At 42.2% G+C, this 16394-nt stretch overlaps 1 protein-coding gene across 1 annotated transcript in view; it reads right to left on the bottom strand.

The window, feature by feature from the left end:
* SIN3B (SIN3 transcription regulator family member B) overlaps nt 1-15498 on the bottom strand; it is a 33532-nt gene extending 18034 nt beyond the window's left edge. The window contains exons 1-10 of the mRNA XM_072156615.1: nt 15238-15498; nt 6473-6655; nt 5846-5952; nt 3532-3685; nt 3203-3451; nt 2740-2883; nt 2180-2299; nt 2007-2096; nt 963-1081; nt 28-238 (exon numbers count right to left, since the gene is read on the bottom strand). Of these exons, the coding sequence (XP_072012716.1) occupies nt 28-238; nt 963-1081; nt 2007-2096; nt 2180-2299; nt 2740-2883; nt 3203-3451; nt 3532-3685; nt 5846-5952; nt 6473-6556 (1278 nt within the window). The 5' untranslated portion in view covers nt 6557-6655; nt 15238-15498. The remainder of the gene's footprint in view (nt 1-27; nt 239-962; nt 1082-2006; nt 2097-2179; nt 2300-2739; nt 2884-3202; nt 3452-3531; nt 3686-5845; nt 5953-6472; nt 6656-15237) is intronic.
* Between the last annotated feature and the right edge of the window lie 896 nt (nt 15499-16394).

Here is a 16394-nt window from a genome sequence, read left to right as displayed (position 1 = left end):
TCTTGTAGACTTCTACAGTGTACATACCTCTTTGCAGACAGCAGTCCTACCACTGCATTTTGGCTGCTGATAGGTCTTGGGAAGTGCTCTGTAACTGGAACCAATGCGTTTACAGGAGGCGTAGTCAATTTCCCGGCCAATCCCTTCATTAGAACGATCATTAGTTACAGGAGAAGCAAACGAGAGTTCCTTGACACCCAAGAAAGACTTAAATTGAGCAAAAAGCTCTGGGAATTTACTGTGGGAGAAAGACAATATATCACAAAAGGTTTAAGATCTATATATAGATGAAATGACACTTGTGCTAGCCCCAAATGAGAAATGGGAAAAACAATGGTTGTTTTACTGGCTACCCCATTTAATAAAAGGTTCTCTGGTCTACAGTTAGATATATTGTACTATTGTACTACAAAAACATTTGTACTTGGCACAGTGCTCTTAGATGCCAGGGGCAAGGATCAACAATTTAATGTATTCATAACTAGTGCTTTCCACAATTTCATTGTATAGAATAGAAATTCTAAGATTATGTGGACAGTTACACCAAAATATTAAAATTATGTCTGAGGCATTATGTGCCATATTGTGTGTATACAATATCGGAGAATGTTCATAACTTCTTTTGCATCAGTGAATGTCAACCAAATCCAGGTGTGATACTACATAGAGATATGGTATAATGGAAAGATCTGCACCTGTTTTCTATGGTTGACCACTCCTTGTATTGGCTCACAAAAACTGAAGGAAAAAAAACAAAACTGGTGAAATTAAAGATCAACCTGAAAGGAGCTTTCCCAATAAGTACACTAATCTCCTATCCACACAAAATGGAAAATAAATGTCATATTCCAGGGAGAGGGAAGCAGAGTTGGGGTCCCATCAGACACACCCGCTATAATTAGTGGCACAACCTCTTTGATAAAATTATTATAAAAATAATATTGTTACAGTTGTAGTATTACCCCAAAAATGGTGTTACAAGCTGTAAAAGCTCAGAGCCAGATACAAGTTCCTGGTTAAAAAGGGAGATGCAGCGGAGAAAATTTTCATAAACTTCCTGGCTCTTCAAAACTCGACGAACCTTTAAAGTAAAAAAAAAAAGCAAACATTATATACTCTCCAAGGAACAAAGTTCACATTTATTTTTCGCAGCCTGTGCCTCCAGAATGCATTTTCATTGATAACTTAAGTAACTTAGTTACTCTTTGGCAAAAAGCAGTTTTAGCACAGCTGGAGAGAGCCTTTGACAACAATTTCAATGATGGCTACATCATGCTGACTTCTTCCTAGCCCCAGTAGGCGGACAGTTCCTGGTTGTGACATCAGCTAAGGGCATGAGGCCAGAGCACTGAGGGAATTCACGTGAACAAACAGCCTAACCAATCAGGACACAGAATCAGTGTTAGTGCTTGTACAGAGATCTAGTGCGGAGTAAGGGTGTGGAGTTGGAGGCAATTTTGGTGAAGTCGGAGTTGTGATAAAATGAACTGAGTATGCAAACATAATAAAAAAAAATTTAAAAATTTTCTTTAACTGGGTCGCTGATAGCACATTGTAATGAATGAGGAGGAAATTCCCCATATACTGCCATACAGTAGTATGGCAGTATATGATAGCATCGACCAGACAACCTAGGGTTAAAGTACCCTAGGGAGTCTGAAAAATAGTAAAAATAAAAAAAAAAGTTAAAAAAAAATTTATAGTAAAAAAAACCTAAAAATTCAAATCACCCCCCTTTCCCTAGAACTGACATAAATATAAACAGTAAAAATCATAAACACATTAGAAGAATAACAGATCCTGCCAGAAGGGGAACACACCAGTATGCTTGGTTTACATTCCTTCATCCTGGTGGTATATGTCCCTTAAGTGTTATAAAGGCTATCTGCTATCCATGCTACTTTAATACAAGTAACACTATATTTGGAACAAAAGATGTATACATAAGGCCAATAGAAGCCAATAGAAGCATGCCAAACATTACCAATTAAAATGTGTCCACTTACCTTGTTGAAGAAGGAGAATTCTTGAAGTGTACCATACTTGCCCACACTTGCCACTGACTGGTCTTTGGACTTTCGCATCTTCATCTTTTTCTGTTGAAGGATAAGTGAAGATCAACCATTTTTTGATGAGCACAAGTTTAATATAAATAACACAGAAAATATTGGGATTTTACCTTGGAAGGACAAGACATAGGGCGTAAAAGTAGAGATCTGGAGCGTTTTCTACTTTCTAGGTTACGTTGATACTCAAGTTTTCTTGAGCTACCAAGCTCACATGCGCCATTTCCTGTGAACTTATAGAAGATAAAAAGATGAAGATTAAAGGGGTTGTCCCAACTTGTCCACAGGATAGGGGATAACTACCTAACGGGTGAGGGTTCCATAGCTGGAAGCCCCACTGATCATGAGAACAGGACCCCAAGCAATTATGGGCACAAAAATGCCTTCTCAATAATGGGACGCAGTGTTCGCTAATCTTTAGCTGCTCTCATAGAATTGAATGGAGTAGCCAGATAAATGCTCGGCCTGCTTCTCCACCCATTAGTGAGGACAGAATTCCCGTTTCCCTAATGGCCGAGAGTACCTTTTCTCAAGATTGGTGGTCCCAGCTGTCGGACGCTTACTGATTTGGAAGTTATCCCTAACCAGTAGACGGGATAACTTGCTAAATTGGAAAAACACTTTTTATTTGATAATTGTGGGTGGGTTAAAAATAAAAAGACAAACAACTTACCAAGGATCGTTTTGCCTCGGGAAGGAACTGACCAAATTCAGAAAGCAAATCTTCTTGTCCACGGAAAAGATTAGCTACTTCAGTAAACACCTCTTCTTCTGACATTCCACGGAAGGGGCGGCTTTTTGGATTTAACTGATCCTTCTAACAAAAACGTACACAGTGTATATTACATGGTAGAACAGTAGAAGATATTTTTTGCCAGTATATTTTCATTATAAAATGATTTTGCTTACCCATTTTATAAAATTAAAAAGGTAAGAAACTGAAAAAATAGTACCCACATAATTGTATCCACATAAGAAAAAACTATTTATGGAAATACAGCAGATGCTTAAGATGTTTATATAGATATAATTAGAGTAGTGCTGCAGGAAGATAGTTGAAAAAAAATCAGCATCTGGAATCAAGTGTGACCAGAACTATATTCTACACTACAGGAAAAGAGTTACCTGGTAATTACCTGGTAAGTGTGCAGGATTTCCAGAAAAGACCTATAGATTTCAGGGCGGTCTAGGAAGCGGGTTTTTATTTTATTAACATAACTAATGGCATTGTGAAACTCCAGTGAGTCTGATTCTGGAGGGGCTGTAGTCTTTTCTTTTTCCTGTTGGCGAGGCTCCTCCACCACATCACTATGGGAATTTTCAGGCACAGGAGGAACCACGATTCGAGAGCTGGGCATGTTGCTTGAAGCAGAATCAGCGGATGCCTTTGGAAATGATACATTTTTATTGTGGTGGTACTTCAAGGAGATAAGGGGGAACTAGAAACTATAGTTTTCTGACTTACCGGGCTAGCCAGTGTTGTCTGAACAACAAGTTTGCCATTCTTGGGAAGCTCAATCTTATATCCCAGGGGCAGAAAAGCATTAAAGCCCAACATCAAGTCTGGGTGCTCGTGGAATAGCTGGGAGACACGGCGTATTACACCCGGTGTGTCAATGCTTCAGGAATTTAAAATGGAAAATTAAAAGCATAACCAGAGGACAACAATTCAGGCAGCAGATGTAACAAAAAGAAACAGTACCTAACAAGGCTATATTCCCAAAGGAGATATTTTAATTATCCGGGGTAGATATATCAAAAGTGTCTTAAAGAGAAGACAGTGCAGTGGTTTTTCTTATCCCATCCGGGAAAACTTCGCATATTTTCCCATAATCCCCTTAGTGGACTATCCATGGCTATAAGACTCCAAACAACTACATGGTGGCCTTAATTGGCAGTCTCCGAAAGGAGAACTCTTACTTCCTGACCAGAGTTATAGACTAGACAGTATTAAGGCTCTTTCACATTGGGGTTGTGTTTCCACATCATTGTCTGTGATAAAGATTTTTATTTTCACAGATGCGGATCACGGAAGGTAATAGAAGTCTATGGGTTCACAAAAAACTAATGACAGGCCATTTTTTAAACTGATGAGGCGGAGAAAATAGGTGTAATATTTTCAAAGCAATTTGCCAGTTTCTTTTTCATTTTTGGAGCATTATGCCTCATCCCCTTCACCATGGTAGCTTCGGGTCTCACGAAGACCCGAAGCTACTTCGGGTTAACCCATTCATTACAATGTGCTATCAGCACATTGTAATGTATGAGGAGTAAAATCCCCATATACTGCCATACTGTAGTATGGCAGTATATGGTAGGATCGATAAGACAACCTAGGGTTAAAGTACCCTAGAGAGTCTGAAAAATAGTAAAAATAAAAAATAATCGTAATCGTACTGACCCAAAGAATAAATTAGATGCGTCATTTGTGGCGTGAAGTGAAAGCCGTAATATCCAAGCCCACAAGAATACGACACAAATGCGGTTTTTCACCATTTTCACTGCATTTGGAATTTTTTTCCCGCTTCCCAGTACATGGCATGGAATATTCAATGCGATCACTATGAAGTGCAATTTGTTACACAAAAAACGAGCCGTCACATAGCTTTTTACGTGTAAAAATAAAAAAGTTATAGATTTTTGAAGGTGGGGAGTGAAAAATGGAAATGAAAAAACGGGAAAGGGCCCGGTCCTTAACCGGTTAAATATTAAAACGCCATGTATTTGGTGTAGCTGGGGAAAAAAATCCAAATGCATCGCAAACAACAGAAAAACACACTTGTGCCATTTTTTTTCAGGCCCCTTATTTATATAGGTGTTATATTGTTTTAGTAGATTAAAAAAATGTAATCTTTCATACAAAAAAAATTCTCCTTTTCGCTGTATTCTGGCGACACGTAAGGTGCAATTTATTGCGGGAACAGTTGACATTTTCAATGCTACTATTCTGGGGACTGTATGACCTTTTATCACCTATTTTCCGTTATGGGTTGACCGTCGTAAATATCCGTTAGAATTTGTTTTTGGGACACTTTGATACGGATTTTACTACTGGTCTAGAACAGTGTGCCATACATACACTGCTACACAATGTATGTATGGCACACAGCGGCGCGTTCTCTGCGGTGGATTCGGGTCTGACCGGGATTCACTAAGGTAGTTCCTCCAACGTCCACCAGGTGGCGCTGCTGCGCTGAAGTTCCCCGAGGTCCGTCGAAATGCCCTCAAGTTCACCGGCCTATTCCTAGTGAAGGTAAATGCGACACTTTTTTTTTTTTTTTTTTTTTTAAATGCTGTGGTTTTTCCGAATCCGTCGGGTTTTCGTTCGGCCACGCCCCCGATTTCCGTCACGTGCATGCCAGCGCCGATGCGCCACAATCCGATTGTGTGCGCCAAAATCTCGGGGCAATTCAGGGGAAATCGGCGCAAATCAGAAATATTCCAGTAACACGTCGGGAAAACGTGAATCGGGCGCTTAGTAAATGACCCCCATTGTGTCACTGGACAGGCCTGTCATGATTATCAGGTCCAATATGGTAGGGAACAGGCGCTGCAGGCATTTAAATTCCAGTGGCGGCATTTAAATGGTAATCACCCACAATGAGCGGTAGCACCAAATGCGAGTGTTAGCTGTGTTATGTAACAAACAACCAATGTTTATGAAGAGGGCTCAGCCCATGAGCTCTCTTCTTACAACTGCTACCATGCCATGACCTCTGGGAACATCATTGTGAGGCAAAGGGTTAGAATAAAAAAAACCTTTACTAAAGTTTGCTTACCTCTGAGATTTAAATTCCTTCATAATTTCAAGGAATCCATTATATGTAGCTGGATCACTGCCAAAGCGTATTTTCACCTGATCCAGATAGGATAAGGCATCTTCAACCTTATGAAAACAAAAATAAAATATGAATTTATTAGCATTACAAAATGATTACCAGTAGCTTATAGTGAAGTGGAAACCTCTCTCTCTAAGGCCTCTTGCACACAAAAGTTGTTTCCACAGCTAGCACATGTACCCATGTATTTCTATGGGCTCATACACAAGTCTATGTTTCTACAGTCCCATGTGGAAGATGACTGTCGCAAAACTCAAAGCAGGTTCTATTAATGCAGGTGTTTGCAGCTAAAATAGTCTTTTTTTAAGTCATCTGTGTGAGAGTGGATATCGCATGTTCCTGTAGGGCGCCGTGCGCCCATTGCAGTCTATGGGGGGAGTATATCGGCCGTATATACGTCGGCCGTATTTACGTCCCCCATGCGGCAGTGTGAATGTAGCCCAACAATGTGAAAGATTTGTAGTGTAATATCAGCAATAACCATAATCTTAGTTACTGAAAGTCATGGCTTGGGTGTACACAAGTCTGTAAGGTGACATCATGGTGCAGAATTTGTCATTTACTCACATGTACAGGAAGCTTCTCCTGTGACTTGGACCAGCTGTTCGAGCTCGGCTTGCAACCACCACTGCCTCCACTGCTACTTGCCATTTCTGGTATCCAAATCAATTCTGAGCAGCGAAAACAAAAGTCTTGTTCACCAAAGACCCACAAAGAAGCTGGAGCACTCAGATATCAGAATGCATGGTACTAAAGAAAGGAAGAAGGCAAGAGTACATTTAGTTAATATGCTCCTCATTAACGTATAAGAAACAAATAGTGGCACCAAGCAAGATATTACATGCCCACTGACCACTTAGAAGACATGATACAAAGAAAGGGGAAATGGGTTGCTCCTATGAAAGGGAACTAAATCCTTCACATTACAACTAGGTTAGAAGCAGAAGGTAAATGTTAATTTTAAAAATCAGGCCTTGTCCTAAGGACCTAAAATTTCTTAGACCAGAAGGGGTTAACGCTACATGTATACAAACGTAGATTTTTGATACACTTATTTCAAAGGGGTTATACACAATGCCTTGGTTTCCACTGCCCCATAGACCTCAGACACGGATGAGCCACAAGTCCATTGTTTGAGGCCTACACATATAGCCTTAGTAAAAGAAAAGCTACAATCTACCTCAATGCATTCAGTTTGTGAACAGGTAATGCAGAATGAGGGAGCAAAGCAGAGTGCCTTCTGGCAGTTAGTTTTGTCATTCTTTATAGAAACTGTTGATCTGTAAAGAAGTGAACTATGGACTTTACAGAACACAGACTTTACTAGTAGGAAGAAGTTATTCTTGAAACAAGTGTAGCAAGAATGTGCAGTGGAATTGCAAACACACACCAGAGCCTAGATGACATTAGCGGGGAAAAAGCATTCTTGACCATGGACTATATCTGATCTAATCTGAAAAGGTGAACAGCTGCAAATACCAAAATGTGGACTAGAAAGGGGCTACCTAAGAGAAGAGTGGCAAGTGGCTTCAGCTATTACCTCTACTCAAGTGCAAAACCACAAATGCGGATTTGTTTATAAAAGTAGACAAGCCTGTTAAGGCGCAACATAATGGCACAGATGCCCATGGCAACAAGAAATATTCTGTCTTTCAGACACTTTATAAATCTGCCCCACTGTGCTGCTAGATCAGTGATGGCGAACCTATGGCACGGGTGCCAGAGGCGGCACTCGGAGTGCTCTCTGTGGGCACCCAGGCCATCACTCCAGCATGAAGTTCACCAGACAGAACTCAAAGACTCTTCCTGCAGAATCTTCCTACAATGATAGATGAATTTGCCCTCCTCCTTTCAACTGCGTTGGTGTCTTTAGGAGGCTGAAGGATTGAAAGTTGTCAATGAACAAGGAGAAATAAATTACTGCCTAAATTGCTGCGCTGGCACTTTGCAATAAATAAGTGGCTTTTGGTTGAAGTTTGGGCACTCAGGCTCAAAAAGGTTCGCCATCACTGTGCTAGATAATACCAAGAAGCAATGAACTCATGAACTATAGCAGTGCGTTTGGTAGAGGGTAGTTATTTGGTTTCATTTACTTAAATGACTTCTGGGATTTTTGTTTTTGTAAAAGCTTTAAAAGCGTGAAAGGTTGCTCCAATTAGAAGCATCTGCAGCACTTCCATTTTTCACATGCCATGTTTGCCAAAATGTTTCCTACATGTGGAACAAAACAATTGGGTGTAAAAAGGCTAAACTATCATTTAACAAGAGTCACGTATATAACCGTCCCATATCTAAGGGCAGGCAAATGGTTGCTTGTCAGCTGATCAAATCTTTTAACATTACAGATGCTTGTTTGTAGGTCACATATTACCCAGTGTAAAGAAAAATGGCATGTCAGCAAGTACCAACTGTATGGACCTGAAGGATTTATTCATCCCCAGGCACACGACATCCAACGCAAGAACATCAAAACAATGCACAGATATGTGGAGCCCTATAAAGACCCAATAAAGACTAAAAGGAGTCCATTGCTGGCACTGTCTAGAATGTTATAAAAGCCACAACGCAGATGGGAATAAGATGCTGCCATGAGTGTGAACAGGTAGATTAAGGTTCCTCCTGCAGCTCTGAAAAGACATCATTAGATATTTTAGCAGCTTCCATAATAAATTCTGCAGAAGCTCAACTCTCTACTGTCTTAATTATACCATAACCCTCTCCCCTTTTTCCCTTTCAACTTAGAAACCCACAATTTTATTTTTGCCATTTACCAAGCCATATGAGGGTTTGTTTTCAGTAAAACAAATTGTAACTCCTAGTAGCAGCATTTAATAATCCTAAAAATTCCCAAAGAAAAACATTCCAAATGTTTATGGGTGAAAACTGCACAAATTAAGCGTCCATTTGGATTTTTATTTTTGAAATTCCATTATGGCATTACCAAATGGGATAATTATTTTAATAGATCGTCATTTTTGGATTTTGTGATAGCCTACACATTTCTATTTTTTCTGTTCATCTTCAGGTGTTCTAAAAAAAGGAGGGGGAGTTTTTCAACACAATGTATCCCAACTCTGCTTACACTTGAGATATGAAAAATAGATAGGGTTTCTGTGCCTGGGACTTCAAAGCCATCCATAAGTTTCTGCATTAGACGACAACACACAGTGCCCACTCAGAGATGACCCCAGTTATAATCATTAATTTAAGGTCAGGCCCATATTAGATGATTTTAGTGTCAAGTTTGCCCAGGCATATACCCCTGCTAGACAAGTGAGCATAGACGAGTCCCTGGTACAATTCAAAGGGAGACTTTAATTCCGCCAGTACCTGCCCAATAAGAGGCCAAGGTATGGCGTGAAGATGTATAAGCTGTGAGAAAGTATATCAAGGTATACCTACAAGTTCAGGGTATATGAAGGGAAGGACTTCACTATAGTGCTCCCAGAATGACCCCCACCTCCGTCCTGGGTGTTACAGGGAAGATAGTGTGAGATTTGGTGCCCCGACTACTGGACCAGGGCTACTACCTCTACCTGGACAATTTCTACACCAGCACTATCCTGTTCAAGTGCCTTGCTTCCAGAAATACTGTAGCATGCGGCAGAAATCAGAGAGGTCTCCATAAGTCACTGCTTAGGCAAAAACTTAAAAGGCACAAGAGCAGGGCACTATGCAGCGACTCTGTATTGTCTGTTAAGTACAAGCACAAGAGAGAGGTCCTTGTAGTAGCCACAAGACATGGGCACACCACCACCACTGTCCCAGTACGAGGTACCAGTACAAAAACCCCCAAGCCGGACTGTATTTTAGATTATAACAAGTACATGGGTGGGGTGGACTTGTCGAACCTGGTGCTTCAGCCATGCAACGCTATGCGAAGTCAAGGGAGTGGTACAAGAAGATGGCCGTGCACATCACGCATAGCACTAAATAATTCTTATGTGCTACATCAATTTGCAGGACAGAGGGGAACTTTCCTGGAATTTCAAGAGGTGGTAATAAAAAAAAACTTTCTTTTTGGAGAACAGGAAGGGGGGAGTGCTAGCACTGCTGGAAGCGAGGCCACATCACGGATTGTACCAGGGCAGCACTTTCCAGAAGAAGTTCCTTAAACTGCCAAGAAGAGAAAGACACAGAAAAGGTGCAGGATGTGCTCCAAAAAAGGCATTCGGAAGGACACCATTTATCACTGTCAGATATGCCCAGAAAAACCAGGACTATGTATGAAAGATTGCTTCAGAAATCATCATACATCCCTGGATTTTTAGTTTACCATGTTGTTATCCTGATGTACTATGCATACCTTATACGTGCACAGCCTGTAGATTACTGCCACATATGGGGTATTGCTGTACCCGGGAAAACGCAGATCATGAATTTTTGGGATGTTTGTGTCTCGTGGCAGGAGCTGGGCACAATGGGAACGATGCCTGTGATCCAAATGCAAGTTATTCCCTTTTGAGCCCTGCCGTGTCTCCATCCTACAGATTATTGCCGCCTATGGGGTATTGGCCTAACCGGGGTAAACCGCTGAATTATTTTTGATGTGTATTTCCCCAGTGGTACGAGTTGGGCAAAATGCTTTTGTCACTACAATGCCATATTTGATAAATTACAATTAAATTTTTACTCTGCTTTACTCACTTTGTATTACATTTGAGCCAGCTTCTTAGGGGTTAAAACGCTCAAACAACCCTACATACATTCTTTGAGGGTAGCCGTTTCCATAATGGGGACACTACTTGGGGGTTTCTATTGTATCGGTACCTCAGGGGCACCCCCAACACCAATCTAGTGAAAACGGAGCTCCAAAACCTAAATTTTGCTCCTTTCCTCCTGAGCCCTGCCGTGTCTCCATAAAGATTATTGCCACCTATGGGGTATTGCCCTAACCGAGGTAACTGGCAGAAGTTGCTACTAAAACTTGAAACCTTCTCACACTTAGAAACTTAGAAAGAAGACCAATGGCAAAAGGTTTCTACCAAAAACATTTGAAACTTTGAAATATGTAATTTTTTCAATTTTTTTCCCTAAATTATTGCATTTTTGCCCCCCAAAAAAGAAACTGATCACCAAAATGACACTACTGATATAAACTACAATGTCTCACGAGAAAACAGTCTCAAAATCACAGGGATATCATTAAGTGTTGAAAAGTTATTACCACAGGAAGAGACACTGGTCAAATTTAAAAAAAGGACTGAGCCTTAACTGAGACTGCGTCCTTAAAGGAAACCTACCATTTAGAATGGTAGGGGTAGGCTGTAAGTACCGAGCACCAGCTCAGGGTGAGCTGGTGCTGGTGCTTACTTTCGTTAGTGTTATAAACCGCAGTATCGCGGTTTTAACACTTTTTAAACTTTAGAGCAGAAGGGGCTTCGGTGCTGCGCGCGACCGTGCGCGCGCAACATCTCCGCTATTTCCTATGTAGGCGCGCGCACGATCGTGCGCACGCAGCGCCGAAGCCCCTTCTGCTCTAAAGTTTAAAAAGTGTTAAAACCGCGATACCGCGGTTTATAACACTAACGAAAGTAAGTACCGGCACCAGCTCACCCTGAGCTGGTGCTCGGTACTTACAGCTTACCCCGGCCATTCTAACTGGTAGGTTTCCTTTAAAGAGGACCTGTCACCCAGAAATTCGGCACTAGGAGCTGCTTACTAATGTAGCAGTGTTACAATGATAGCGTTATCGGAGGTTTGTTTTAGTGCCGAATTACTGGGTCACAGGTCGTCTTTAAGGGGCTAATACATTTTCACAAATTAAAATGTGTACGAAAAAAAATTGTTTATCTTCTGACGCTTATAACGTTTTAATTCTTTGGTGTACGGAGCCGAGGTGTCATTTTTTGCAAGATTTTTTCATTGCTTCCATTTTAAAAACTATGCAACCTTTTGATCACTTTTTATTACATTTTTTAATGTTATGTAAAGTGATATAGAAGTCGCGTTTCGAATATTTGGGCACTATTCTCCATTATGTGGTTCACCACCGGCAATAACAGTTTCTATATTTTGATAGATCGGGGATTTTGGGACACAGCGATACCAAACGTGTTTGTGATTTTAATTGTTGATTTAGTTTAGGGAGAGGTGATTTGAATTAATATTTTATTTTTTCAGACTTTTTTTTAAAAGGGCCCGCGAGCCCTCTCCATACACCATTCATAGCTCACTGAAGGATATATCTGAAGGGGTTAAAATAAAAAAATCCCCCATTACGCTATACAAAACATCGCCATAGTTGCCCCCAGACAGGGAGCAGGGAAGTGTTTTGCTGCTCACCTCTGTGCTTCCGGTACACAGCAAACACGTGTCGGCTGCACTGTAGCGGGCCCGCGCTAAGGACAAGAGGGATGAATGATTGCAGGGCTTAGGCGCTCATGACAGGGTCTGTAGTATGGCGGAGGTGCAGAGTGCCACCGCTAAAAGAGAACAAGGGGATGGCGCCTGTGTTACGGGAGCAGGTGCCCAGCAGTGTGACAGGAGCGTGAAAGGAGGTCCGAGGTGGCTGTAATCGAGCCTCACACTATGGGGGAAGATGGGATCGAAAGGGTGTCCAGAGCACACACACCTCCTGTGCCATCCATCTCCTTACTGCAAAAGGAGAATTTTTTTTTATCAGGCCACGATCGCGCCATTGGAGACTTTAACACAGCCTTGAAGTCTACTACAGAGGAAAGCTATCAGCAGCATAGCGCTGACCATTGGCTGTTCAAGCAAGCCCAGAAAACTGTTGCTAGAGCAGAAGCTGTCCTGGTGAGTACAGTATGTGAACTGAGAGTTAACATCTGCTGTATTCTCCCTCAGCAATAGCTTTTTCCCCTAAAAACATTAAAGATTAAAATCTGTTTTAAGGCTTTATGCAGGGAGGAGGGCAGCATCAGGCATTTTATTACTGGGGAAGGCTGCAGGGCATTTCATTATATGGGGAGGCCGTTGGGTATTACATTACTGGGAGGCTGTGACCAATGCATTTCCCATGCTCGGCTTATACTCGAGTCATTAAGTTTTACCAGTTATTTGTGGTAAAATAAGGGCCTCGGCTTATATTCGGGTCGACTTATACTCGAGTATATACGGTATACTATATATTACAAAAGAAAACATAAAACTTTTTGCCCCCAAAAAAACTAAAAATTAAAAGAGATCCTTTAACTGTTTAACTATCGCTATGTGTCAAAAAACAAAAGCAGCACAAATGTTTACAGTATTGCACACACAAAAAAATAGGAAATATGGCCCTTAAACAAATAAGTATGGAAATTTGTCAGTAAGGCCTTTTAAGGCCTGGTCACAAGGGGTTAAACAGCTCTATAGACCAGGGTGTAACAAAAAGGTTGGCTGAAATACATATACCATAAATACTAAAGTATAAGCTGACCCGAGCATAAGCCTAGCGTGGGAAATGCACTGGTTACAGCTTCCCATTAAATAGCCCGCCCGCCCCCAGCAGTGATTAGCCAGCCCGCCCCCCAGCAGTGATTAGCCAGCCCGCCCCCCAGCAGTGATTAGCCAGCCCGCCCCCCAGCAGTGATTAGCCAGCCCGCCCCCCAGCAGTGATTAGCCAGCCCGCCCCCCAGCAGTGATTAGCCAGCCCGCCCCCCAGCAGTGATTAGCCAGCCCGCCCCCCAGCAGTGATTAGCCAGCCCGCCCCCCAGCAGTGATTAGCCAGCCCGCCCCCCAGCAGTGATTAGCCAGCCCGCCCCCCAGCAGTGATTAGCCAGCCCGCCCCCCAGCAGTGATTAGCCAGCCCGCCCCCCAGCAGTGATTAGCCAGCCCGCCCCCCAGCAGTGATTAGCCAGCCCGCCCCCCAGCAGTGATTAGCCAGCCCGCCCCCCAGCAGTGATTAGCCAGCCCGCCCCCCAGCAGTGATTAGCCAGCCCGCCCCCCAGCAGTGATTAGCCAGCCCGCCCCCCAGCAGTGATTAGCCAGCCCGCCCCCCAGCAGTAATTAGCCAGCCCGCCCCCAGCAGTAATTAACCAGCCCGCCCCCAGCAGTAAATAACCAGCATACAAACAGTGCAGCACACATAGTGGAGTGGAGTCTTATCTGAAGGTCTCTAGTATTTGTAGTTTTCTGCAGTATTATTATTATTTTCAATTATGGGGTCTCTTCATTATTGTCATGATCTGCTCTGGGGTCTCTCCATTATTGTTTGCTGTAAATGTTATTGTTGCACTTTGGTATCCATTTATGGGGTGGCATTTGGTGCTGTACTGCTGTTATTGCATCTAGGGTGTTGGTTACTACCGGTAGTAAGACCCCTTAAAGTTTTGTAATTGTTTTAATCCCCACTTACAAAGAGCCATACATTTATTTTTCTATTTATTTATATGAGGGCTTGTTATCTGTGGAACATATTGTACTTCCTAGTGGTACCATTTAATATTCTGTGCAATGTTCTGAGAAGCTGGATAAAAATTCCAAATGCATAAAAATTGATAAAAAAACAAAAACATTTTCTGTGGGTTTGGTTTTTACGGATTTCATTGTGTGGGCCAAATGACACATCCCCTTTAGGGGGGCATACAGACATCCCCACAATGTATATATACGTGCCCATTGACTGCTATGACAACTCAGCAGCGGTACAGTGCATGCTCTCTTTTTCCCTGTGTTTGTGACCGTGCGGCGACAGTTCCTATGGATAGGGGAGGGGTGAGCAACGTTCATCCCTCCTCTCCAGGACAAGCACATACTCATGTGAATGTATCTTTACTCTTATGGGGATACCAAGTTTGTATAGGTTTTGTGTATAAAAAAAAAAATAAAAAACTTTCACCAAAAGTCCATTTTCTGAATCCAATTACTTTTTCATACTGAGCTGTTAAAGGTGTCATTTCTTGAGGGACAATCGGACATTTCCACAGATGCATTGACCCACCCCGAAGCCCATTAAAGGTGCATTCACACGTTAAGTGTTTCAGATGCAGTTTTAGAAGCCAAAAGCAGGAGTGGTTGATATTGGGTAAGACCATATTGAGAAGAGTTACTACTCCTCTTTTGTTCACTCCACTTCTGCTTTGGACATCAAAAACTGAACGTACCCTCTCTGCGATTATGCTGCCTTACATTAACCCTCTCTGCCACATCATTGCCCCTCTGTGGCGCTATACAGGACGATACTCCACGGCTCCATTCCCCGGTAGTGACAGTACAATACTGTAATTACACTATACACTCTCCCAATGCCCTGCTCTTGTTCAGACTCGATCTAACGCACACAGCCTCCGCCGCTCGGGCTCCATCATTGTGTCGCTTTGTGACTGTCCTCCATCTCCATCCTCTCTGTTGTGTCTCACTCGCCTCCGATAAGGACCCTTCATTACCTCTTCTCTCCTATGGCTGATGTTATATTTTCTCGGCCTTCCCCGCCATCTTTGTTAGCAGAGGCGCTGTCATCACCGCTCTCCCTTTTGCCACCGTGAATAGACCGTAGCCTTCCAAATTGACACAAGGTACGACGGGAAATCCGCCACCGCCGCCGTCAGTGCACGTAGCGTGACGTCACGTCGCACATTCCATCGGAAGAACGCAGGGAGGTAGAGAGCGCTGTAACAAGGGCCGGCCTATCCGCGGGGAAGGGGGCGGGACCTTCAGCGAGCAGCCTTGCGGACATTGGACCAAGCGTTTAGAGTGTTTCTGCTCTTAGTAATAACCAATCAGACTGCACTTTGAATCTTTCCATAGCACGTTTGGGAATAAAAGATGTGGTCCTATTGGCTGCTTTAATAGGAAACATTTATTATATGTTGAGATATCTATCTGCACATTCCCTTTGTATCATAATATTGTTTTTCATACTATGGTGTGGATTATGTTTCCACTAGTCCTACAGCACTTTAGTGCCTACATTCGACCCTAAGGGAACCAGTTACCACATCTTGCCACTAACATGGAAGTGCCAAATAGCTATCAATAATTTTTTTTTAAAGCAAAAATTGTCTCTGCTGACATTTTTTTTTTTAACATTCTTTTATTTTATTAGGACGTTAGCAGTCAATCCATTCAAGAAACAATTAATTTCTAAAAGAAAACTACAAGTCACACCATTTTAGAAACTGCTTGTCGCAAACAGTTTAAAACAGCATTAGGAAAGCTTTGTAACCTTTAAAGCATTTCAAAATCTTTTCTAAGGCTAGGAAGGCTAACAAGCGCAATCATGTAGACCAATAAAAGAGGGGAAGGTTCAGAGTTTTAAAAGTGTCTGCTAACCTGATCGCCACAACTCATGAAGCGTATATATATCAGAAAAAGAGTGATGTCCGCTGCCGTTTGGAGGTCTAGACTGGACTTGCATGCCTGAGAGACGGTCTTTGCATGTAGCTAGAAATCAGGGGTCTCCAGAAAGTCTCCTGGGTGAAAGCATTTGAAAGGATTTGGAATTTTCCAATTTTTGCAATAATTCCTTAATTTAGACCTAAGGTGTACACATTGTAGAGAATGAACGTCTGCACTAGTTGAATACAGAAATACCCATGGGTGG

Source organism: Engystomops pustulosus, chromosome 1 (genome assembly GCF_040894005.1).
Source record: "Engystomops pustulosus chromosome 1, aEngPut4.maternal, whole genome shotgun sequence".
NCBI lineage: Eukaryota > Metazoa > Chordata > Amphibia > Anura > Leptodactylidae > Engystomops > Engystomops pustulosus.
The sequence above is the reverse complement of the archived record's forward strand: the minus strand, read 5'-3'. Positions and strand labels throughout refer to the sequence as shown.